Source organism: Zea mays, chromosome 6 (genome assembly GCF_902167145.1).
Source record: "Zea mays cultivar B73 chromosome 6, Zm-B73-REFERENCE-NAM-5.0, whole genome shotgun sequence".
NCBI classification, from domain to species: domain Eukaryota; kingdom Viridiplantae; phylum Streptophyta; class Magnoliopsida; order Poales; family Poaceae; genus Zea; species Zea mays.
Genome location: NC_050101.1, coordinates 159,684,403 through 159,695,087, shown reverse-complemented (window position 1 = coordinate 159,695,087; position 10,685 = coordinate 159,684,403). Strand labels below are relative to the sequence as shown.

Here is a 10,685-nt window from a genome sequence, read left to right as displayed (position 1 = left end):
TGATCATTATACACTATTCAAGTATGTTCATCATACTGAATTTCCTGTTCAACACTTAGCAAACTCGTTAGACCTTTAAATGTGTTGTTATCCAAATCACCAAAACTCACAAAAGGGATGAATGCACTTTCAGTTTTCATGCTCTGCAGTCGATAAATTAGTCAGCCTTGTGTCGTTGTTTGGAGAAGCACTGTTGAGATCTTTAGAATCGGCAATGTAAGCCTGATTTTGTAGATCTGCAACCTCATCCCCAGCGGAGTCACCAAAAAGTATGTTGGCGCCGATCTGGGTAGCGCCAATCACTAGGTGGTGTACCGCCTGGCGGTGCCCTCTGCGGCGGCGCGGACGGTCCGCGGCTCTGGGACGGACGACCCGCGATCTGGGCGCAGGAGCGGTGCCTTCCCTGATTCACACCGGACGGTCCGCAGCTCTGGGCTGGACGGTTCGTGACCTGGCGACAGGATTGTCTTCCTCCTCTTTGCTGGAATCTAGATCTCGTCCCCTTGGGGGAAAAGATCTTAAGGTGCTCCGGGTCGACAGGTCACCCGGGGCGTCCTCAGACGACGTGGAGTCGCCTAGGAATTAAGAGATCAATTCGAGAAAGAGGTCTTGGGTGGACAACTAGATCTTGCCCCCCGAGAGAGGTGAGATCCTAGGGCGTCTTGGGATCGGCAGGCCACCCAAGACGGATCTAGACGACGTAGAGTTGAATAGGGGTGGAGTGGATATGTGGAAAATTACAACTAGAATTACGTTACATCTACTCCTAGGGCAGGAAAAGTAAGTAAAGTAATTGGTTTGATCAGAATGTGTTCGGGGTTCTCAATCGGCCGTACCCCTTTATATTTATAGGGGAGGAGGTTTGGACCTTTTTCTAAGATATAGCCAACAAACTCTCACGTGATTAGATGAATAACCACGCGCGAGATAAGGATAAAGATCCGAGTTAATTTAATCTCGGGATACGCGGACCGTCCGGGCCCAAGGGCCGGATCGTCTGCTCATTTTGGTGTCCAACAAGTCAACAACTAGTATGTAAACATTACTCATATTAGTATTTATGTTCATGGTATTTAATTTATGTTCATGTCGTGCCAGTGTGCCACCGACTTAGACAATTCAGCGCTTTGGTCGAGCGGGCGCATATAAAGCCCTACTACATCTACACGTACGTGGGCGAGCAAAACTCAATTTCCTCGTATGTGCGGGCGCTTCCTCTGCTTTCGCTCGGGCAATATACAAAGCTAACACTTTCCCTGAGCTGTTTGGGTAGAGCTCGTGGTTCAAAGGAAACATGGTCCAGATATTCACTAAGCTGCCTGCAACCTGTACTGATGAGAACAACACTTGATTGCATTACCAGCTGCGCCAAGGCGTTTGAGCTCTGAAGATGCGGATGTGCCGGTCGGTACTGAGTTCAAACCAGCACATATGAGATGACAGGTACATGTCAGTATCTACAAGTAATTAGCGCCCATGGCACCAAACAGTGTCCCGTAGATGATATGCTGAAATGGTGCCGGTAGGTGCAAGGTAGTACCGTAGTAGCACGGATGTATGTCATGTCAGCTCCATTCCATTGGTTACCGATCAGAAGTTAAACTGGCCATTAAACCCGGCCGTGATCCAACGTCGCTTTGCTCTGATAGCAACGTTCCTAGTCTGTCCTACAGTGTCCTTTGGTTCTTCTGTCGGTGAACGCTCGGTAGCGGGCCAAAACCTACACGCTCAAATCACGTGTCGCTGCCTGGCGACATCCCGTGGGCCGTGGCAACGTGTCGATCAGAAATTAATTAATTAAGCTGGCGAAATTCATGTCGATGGGCTGGAGCTGGATCAGACGGGACAACAAACGATGGCGGCGCCGTGACGGCGAGGATACCAGAGACTGCCAGCGGAGAGGCAAACCAGTGAGTATGCCGGATACTGCCACCGGCGACGGGTCAGCAGCGTACGATTTCCATGTCTCGGCGCGTAGAACTCAGGCTCAAATGGTTTGCTTGTCTTTAATTTGTACTGATTTTTACTATTTCTATAATATTTTTATCTCGATATATTATAATTTTAGCAGTCTAAACAGTCGACTTTAATGCGAAGCGAATCATATAGTAGTCTCTCACATGAATGATGAAGTATGGGACAACCGGCATGTATCCATCCCCTATCCACGGGTTACTGCTAGTTAGTATCTATCTGTCTCCACTTCCGTTTAAAATCGAGGCGTCCATCCACTTTCACATGCTAATCGCCGAGGAGGAAAAGGACCACTTCCGCTTCCGCCCATCAGGAGCTAGAGCTAGCAACGGAAAGCACGTACGCGCTCGTGCTAGCTAGTTCCACCGCCGTGGTCCGTTGGCACGACACGATCGAACCTAACTAGCTTCAGCAGCTCGCGTCGTTGTTCTTTTCCCTCGTGACCAAGAGGTGCCAAAAAAGAAGTCTCCGGCCGGTACGTAGTACCACTAGCTGGCTGGGTTGACGAATCAAGGTGCCGTTTGTTTCCCAAAATGTAACGTAAATGGTAACGGTAACGGTTTACATTCGATTATCAGTGGTAACAAGTTTGAATAGGTTGGTATTAATTTCTAACGTGATATCCGATTATGGTTGGAATTAAACAAACATGATTTAACGTTATTTGTTACCTATTACATTATAAACATGTGAACCAAACAGCACCTAAGTGCGTGGCCCGTGGCTTATCGTACGTGTCCACGCCCGATTAATTGAAGCTCGTGCACTGAAGAACAATTGAACCTGGCCATACTAACTTGCCAACCGGCCCATGCCTCTGCTTGCCTACTTGTGTGTTTCCGAAACCACGTGCTGCGCCTAACCTCTTTTCTGTTTGCGCCCGGTCGGGGCAGATCAGATCTCGGGTGAAGCACAAGCATCCCCCACCCTTGGTAACAACTAACTTCCCAACTGATCGATCGGGACAGCGAAAGCGACCGAGAGAGAGACAGCGTACTAATTCACACCACCAGCATAAATGGATACAGGTAAAGATGGAAGTGGACTTGGATTGTCCAAAGTGTACGTACGTAATTGGACTACTGTGGATAGCTTTGGACTAGATTTGTTTGAATATGAATAAGGCTTGGATTTGGAACCCATAAGGGCTTGTTCGGTTCCTCCGGAAATGATTCCGGGTCAAAAAATTTTACTATTTTATATAATCTTCATAAGGGTTTGTTCGGTTCTACTCTAATCCATATGAATTGAGGGGTTTGAATCCCTAGTAAGTCAAAATCTCCCCAATCCATATCAATCTCTCAAATCCATATGGATTGAAAATAACCGAACATGCCCTAAATGTTTTGAATCTTAGATACACAACTTGCCGGAATCCAAACATCCATTTGACCAGGATCAGGATCTGCACCTAGGAGGCGGTACGTAGGCATGCCGTCTGTCGTTGCTGGAGGAGATAAATCACCTCCTTTCCTCTATAACACCCCCTAGATTCAGCACCACCATCCAAGGTTACAACGATGATGAGTCGAGACTCCAGACACGGAACGGAACCATCCCTAAGAGAAGATTGTTTGGTTCACGATCAGAGTTTGGACAGTCTGAATTGGACGATCGAGAAGGAGACACCAGAGTACGTGGTTGTTATCTAAGCTGTCACGCAACTAGACACACACCCTAAAAAAGCTCTAAGTCTACTGTAAGGTCTAATTTTTACATGTGAATTTAGTTATCAAGCGCCAGTGCTATCTATACAGACGGTTCCTTATAAAAACCATATGTAGAAATCATATTTTTGCAGACGTTTTTTTAAGAAATCGCCACTAGAAATCATTTTATCGTTAACCTTTTTTAGTTTTCAAACGACCTCGTATGAAAAAAACCCACCACATTAAAAGTTGTAGACCTCTACAAGTCTCAAAATTTACATCTAAATTTGTTAAATTTAAAATTCAAATTTTGTACACGGCCTTAGATGAAAAAAAGTATCAAAATAAAAGTTGTACAAATGCTGCGGAGACGAGCGAGCGAGGCCTCTCTAGTCAAAATATTTTTTTTACAATTTTAAAACCAATTTTATATTCCCTGAAAAAGATTACCACTAGCGGTTCTCAATTATCCACCTATAAAAAAATTATTTCTATTGATCGTAGCACCGGCGGTTCTAAAAACCGCCAATACAAATAGGTTCAAAACAGCCTCTATAAAGCTTCTATATACTAGTGGACATATGTGTTGTACTTGTATATGGCTACTTCCATGATTTATGTTACAAAATAGATACGCCACGCATTAGCATATCTATCATGTTTTTATAATTTATGAGTACATGATTATCAATCATTATCATTAGATATACAATATAGGGGAATAACATGGTGACAATATAGACAAATAGTCCTACATCCTCGCATACCAGCATCAGAATCACACTCATTCATGCTCCTAAAGTTTATCGTCGATCAATACCATAGCAGCAACAACAGAGTCTTCATAGTATTCACGTGTGCGGCGATGAAACGACGTGATGCTAGTATGCTAGCTCCGCATGCGTAGGGACACAAATAGTGACAACATGCAACCTTAGAGATAGAGGCGGCATCGTTTGAGACAACTCTCACTTGGCTCTAACATGTTGGGTCCTTGACCTTGTCAGTGTCCAGGAAAGCTTGCCGATGGCCGTCAAGACGCATTCAAGAATCCTGATATAGAAAGCTACCGCAGGATCCATCTATCTGGATCACCGCTCTCGAGATCCTACATCCCATGGGCCTCTCCTAGCCCTGTCTAGAGAAGGTGCTTGACACTAGGTAATTTAACATTAGTATATCTCAAATTAATAATTACAAAGTTTCGTAAAGAGCTATTATGGGACAAGGGGCTCACCAGATCTCGTGACACTCCAAGGCTCAAATCACCCAACGACTCAAAACGTTCGTTTTAGCTCATAAGTCGTGCCAAATTAATTAATCTATAGATATTGGATCATTTAGATAGCCGGCTCGTTACTTAGCATTCGATAATAGATACTCCCTCCGTTTCTTTTTATAAGTCGCTGGATAGTGCAAAATTGCACTATCCAGCGACTTATAAAAAGAAACGGAGGGAGTACATAACAAATTACTATTTATATCATTCATAATATCGATGATTCTATAATATACATTTAGATGCTGTTAATTTACTATATAATATAATAATATTTATTAGAGTACCTCACGAGCCGACGAAATCAAATCTCCTTCTCTAGCTCGTCAAGTGTGCAAGGTGAGTTGAGCCGAGCTCGAGCTTGGTTAGCCAGCTCGGCTAGGCCTTTCCAGCTACGACCCGACGCAATCGCACAGCGTCGCCTCGGCCGCAGTTCGGAGTGCAGGCACAGGCCGCAGAGATAGGCGATCTGGCGCGGCGGTTGCCAAGGGCAGACTACCGAGCGGGCAGGGCAGTGCGATCGCGGACCAAATTTCAGTTGCTATCTCCCGGCCTTTTCTCCCCTTCACTCGCTAACCTTACCTTCCTCTAGTCTCCCGTGGGGTTCCTATTCTTAGCCTGACGCGCCTAGCGACGGGCGCGCGCACGCACACGCACACGGTTCGTTCCATGGCCGCGGCCGCGACGACGTCCACGGCAACCAGTTGCTCGTCCTCGTCCACCAGCCCCGGCCCTCACCGCAGGCGCCAGCCCAACGACATCGAGCGCGACGACGACTCCTGCTGCGGCTGCGGCGGCGGCGCCGATCACCACTTCCTACACGCCTGTGCGCACGACGACGCCGAGTGCGACCTCCACGGGCACGCCGCCGCCGCCACGCCCTGCAGCGGGAGGGCGCTGCAGTTGGCGCGGAGGAAGCGAGCGTGGGCCGTGGCAGGCGCGCCACCCCGGACGGCCTGGATGAGGGGCATCGTGCTCTGCCTCCTCGGCCTCGTCGCCGTCATTGGGTTCCTGGGATCGCACCGGGGCGGCGGGCGCACGGCCACGAGCGCGGGCGGCGCTGGCACCGACGACGGCGGGAGGCTCAGGGTGGAGGTGGCCGACGCCGACGTCATGGAGTGGACGGAGGAGAATTTGACGGCCCTTGCGCGCCGCTCGCCTGAACCGCCGGTGAGTACGTGCGCACCTCCCGCGCCGTTGATCGCCAGCTCGCCTCCGACTCTTTTTATTTCAGCGATCATCATGTCATGTCAACTTACTATGCACGCACTTGAAATTTGAAAACTGGACATTAATTGATGCAAAATGCTCCATTTGGGCACCGAAAATGATCAAATTTCTGACGGAGTCATTTGATTTGTAGTTTCATTGTTCCCAATTTGGGATGTTCACAATTCATAAGTAGTCGCAAGTCGAAATCAGATTCAGGCACCCCAAGTCGAAATTGCCTATAAAAATTGGTAATTACAAAAAACGAGGTGCCGTTTTTTTTTTGCAAGAGATGTGAACATGGTAGATTCTAAACACAAAGCTGAACTGATTGACACCTTGAGAGAAATGGAAAAAAGGGGAGAAGTTTCTTCCATTCTCTGAAAAAGAGTGGAGCTTTTGGATCACCGCTCGTCGCGGAATGGGATATTTATATGGGGAGAAATGATTGGCGATAAGGACAACGATTCCACCAGTATTTGTTGCTAGCGTGAGTCACTGGAACCAAAAGAACACAATACATGACGCGAGTTCCAGAGTCTAGGTGCAAGGCAGCTGTTTATATCTGCTTTTGTGTTTTCGTGAAAATGGTTTCCATGTTCTTTGATGTATCTCACTGCATTCACATGCGAGATACATCACTATATTTCTTCACATCTGGTCATTTTTAGCTATTGAGGTCCAGTTGTACCTGAAAAAGAAATGTTCAGAGCGCATTCGGTTGGTGTCATCGACGTTGGGGGTGTTTGATTTCCTTGACTAAAGTTCATGTGACATTGAATATTTGAATATATCAATTACAAGTATTGAATATAATCTAATTGTAAAACTATTTATACAAATAAAGACTAACGACGAGACGAATTTATTGAGTCTAATTAACCCATGATCCAACCACGAAACATGGAATAATTAGTCTTAATAAATCTGCTCGTCGTTTAGTCCTCTTCTATGTAATTACTTTTATAATTAAATTATATTTAATACCCGTATTTGACATTCAAACAATCTATGTGACACGGTCTTTAGTCACGAATACCAAACACTCCCTAATTGTCAAACTTTCAAGTAAGAAAACAAAGGATTGAACGAATAAGTAACTAATATGTTAGCCAACACCATTTAATTTATTATTTTAATAAAAGAATGATTCTTAACCTTTCACAAAAAGTTTTTTTTTGGAATTTGCTGCTTTACCATGTTAAACCAGTATCATGGCGTCCTTAAAAAACAAGCTTTCTAATAATATTGGAAAAATCAGAATTTGCAATAGTATACATAAAGTTCACCTTGGAAAGATGGATTAAGGTCCAATGAGGCCCGAAGGTGTGGCTTTGCTGTTTTCAAGACTCATCTCGTGAAAGTGGTGACTTTAATTTGGTAGTAGGGACAACAAGCTTCAGTTCAGGAAAGTTTGGGTACCCTGGCAGAGACGCAGAGTCCGCCAGTAAAGCAATCTGGTGTCCATATTCAGCCAAATATTTATATGCACGATTCATAAAAAGCAAGACATTTTCGTTCAGATTCCATGCCATGCGAAGCTTGACTTCACTTTATGTTACAAGAGCTAGACTAGATGTGGTTGACTGATTTTTACTGAAGTTCCCTTCCAAACACGGACAGATACCTGGGATATGGATGAAACCAGACAGTGAGGGTTACAGCCAGTGCATTGAACGGCCGAAGAATCACCGCAGTAATTTACCCCCGCTCATCGTTTGATTTGCTTCCTTTCATGTTCAGATTCAGCTGCATTTTCTTAATCAGGACACGCTTGCTTCAGGGAAAAACAATGCATCTGTCGGTTACCTGGTCGTTGATGCAAACGGTGGCCTAAACCAGATGAGAATGGGAGTACGTATACACTTGTGCTAGTGTCGTGGCAACGTCTTTCAGCTAACTGTCATTAATTCCTTGGCAACTATTCTTACAGATAAGTGATATGGTTGCAGTGGCGAAGATCATGAACGCATCGCTGGTGATCCCTACTCTGGATCATCAGTCATTCTGGACTGACCCAAGGTCAGTGACTCTATATCTAGCTGTGCTGAACCAGCCTGAAGAAGAAACTGCGAGCAGACTGACGACTAGTGTTTTTTTTTGGTATGTAGCGATTTCAAAGATATATTCGACGTCGATCACTTCAAGGAGTCGTTGAAGGAAGACATTGTGATCGTGGATTCCCTCCCACCACATTACAGAAGGGTGAAACCGTACGTGAGAGCGCCCACCTCCTGGTCCAGGGTACGAGTCAACAACTTGTTTGCTCTACTGGATTGCATTGCAGTTGCAGCAGCTTAGAGGATAACCGAATACGTACTGAATAGGCTGATGCATCGCCAGCTCCGTTTTCCAGGCTTCCTTCTACAGAGACTTTGCGAAAATCCTGAGGAAGTTCAAAGTGGTGAGGTTTACACACACGGATTCACGGATCGTGAACAACGGCCTCGCTCCTTCGCTGCAAAAGCTTCGGTGCCGCGCGAACTACGAGGCGCTCCAGTACAGGAAGGAGATCGAAGAGCTCGGCAACACGCTGGTTGATCGGCTGAGAAACGAGTCCCAGCATTACATCGCGCTTCACCTGAGGTAGCTGAGAGTTCACAGCGTTCGGTGGCCGGCTATTATCTGCAGATCAATCAATGGATGAACTTGCATTGGTTTGCCTTGATCGTCGTCAGATACGAGAAGGACATGCTGGCCTTCACCGGGTGCAACCACAACCTGACGCTGGATGAGGCGGCGGAGCTGACGGACATGCGGTTCAAGGTGCGGCACTGGAAGGAGAAGGACATCAACAGCGAGGAGAGGCGGCTACAGGGCGGGTGCCCCATGACGCCCCGCGAGGCGGCCGTGTTCCTCAAGGCCATGGGGTACCCCTCGGCCACCAAGATCTACATCGTCGCCGGCGAGATCTACGGGGCGCACAGCCTGGACGCGCTCCGGGCCGAGTACCCCAACATCTACACGCACTACAGCCTCGCCACGGTGGACGAGCTGGAGCCGCTGGAGCTGTACCAGAACAGGCTCGCCGCCGTGGACTACATCGTGGCCCTGCAGAGCGACGTGTTCGTGTACACGTACGACGGCAACATGGCAAGGGCCGTGCAAGGGCACAGGCGATTTGAAGGGTTCAGAAAAACCATCAACCCTGACAGGTCCGGCCTTTTCTTTTTTTGTTTTCTTTCTTTCCCAGAAATAGTTTGGAATGCAGTTTTTTTTTGGTGGCGTGAAGATAGTACGATCCCCACACCACAATCTCGCGAAATTTAGACGCTTCAGAGACGACGTCAGATCTTGGTTCTAGAGCCTGACGAAACATTTTTTTCTTTTGTCTGTAGGCTGAAGTTTGTGGAGCTTATTGACAAGCTGGATGAAGGTTCTATGTCCTGGACTGAGTTCCAGACTGTGGTGAGGAAGCAACATGAGAATAGACTCGGAGGTCCGTACGAGAGATTGCGTGGGGCAAGCCCAAGGCAGGAGGAATACTTCTACTCAAACCCGATCCCTGGGTGCCTCTGCAAAAGGGTTCAGAGGAGTAGATGATATGGATTTTTCTGGGTTCCATTGAAATTGTTCAGTCTTAGAAACATACCGTACCGACAGCTTCAGCGGCTGGAGCGTGGATGGAGATGAACCTTCCTCCGCGTAGCAGAGATCATCACCCCGAAGCGAAGAGCGAGAGCTAGCAAACTGACTTTACACTAGCAGTTTCGATTATTTTTTTTTTCCTAGGCTGACAGGCAACACGTGCAGCTGAGATATCTGGAGAGGGCACAGGGTGTGCAGAATGTGAAGTGCGTCGTCAAAAGAGTTGTGTAAAAGCAAGGAATGCAGATGTGCAGGTAATAGGGCGAGCCAAAAATGTTTCACGGTGGCTGCTGTTTGTAGTTGTTGGTGTTTCTGATTAATTCGGTTTAGAAGGTACCAGTACCATACCTTTTTTTGATGGATGGATTCATCGTTGCCTCTTCTTAAGAATAATGTATAAATGCTCTCTTTGTAGTAGGCCTGTTGAACCAGATGTGTACATAGTAAAGTAAAGAGTGGACAACTGATAGTTTTGTAGTAGTTTAGTTCCCACGAATAAATCTATGTAATCCTATCTAAGAACCTGTTGACGCATCATCATCGATCGCAAAGGCAACGCAATGTACAGCAGCAGAAAATATTCCCTAAATTTCAAGAAACAGTAAATTGAATTGTTGTAATGAGTAATGAGTTATTAATGCTGCTGGGATGTGATTAGGGATGAAAACAGACGGATACGGACAGATAGTAGGTCATTTCGTATCCCACCCTAATGTATTTTAATCGGATTCGTGATGGATACAGATAGTTACACTTCTCTCTAAGGTCCCATTTAGACCATTTGAATTGAATTCTATTCTAATAATTATAATTTAGGTACAGATCAATTAAACCAATACAATTTATTGCGAAGTATATTTATATACTACTATTGGTCATATAGAGGGATATTTATATGTTATATTTCTACTATAGGGAACGAGCCAAAGAGTGTGTTATAATTGTATAATAGAAACATAGCCTGGAGATAAATAAAATCAATTATC

The 10,685-nt window shown here is 46.0% G+C and overlaps 1 protein-coding gene across 2 annotated transcripts; it reads left to right on the top strand.

Annotated features, from left to right (window-relative positions):
• Positions 1-5,261: 5,261 nt before the first annotated feature.
• Positions 5,262-10,213, top strand: LOC103630388 (O-fucosyltransferase family protein). 2 transcript variants are annotated; one of them, XM_008651442.3, is made up of 8 exons: positions 5,262-6,072; positions 7,714-7,807; positions 7,895-7,965; positions 8,045-8,133; positions 8,223-8,355; positions 8,468-8,697; positions 8,790-9,266; positions 9,450-10,213. In XM_008651442.3, the coding sequence occupies exons 1-8, from the start codon at positions 5,572-5,574 to the stop codon at positions 9,652-9,654; spliced, it is 1,800 nt and encodes a 599-aa protein (XP_008649664.1). In that variant the 5' UTR covers positions 5,262-5,571; the 3' UTR covers positions 9,655-10,213. The 2 variants fall into 2 exon arrangements, with proteins under 2 accessions (XP_008649664.1, XP_008649665.1); XM_008651443.3 differs by having other exon boundaries at positions 5,266-6,072; positions 7,735-7,807.
• The last annotated feature ends 472 nt before the right edge of the window (positions 10,214-10,685 follow it).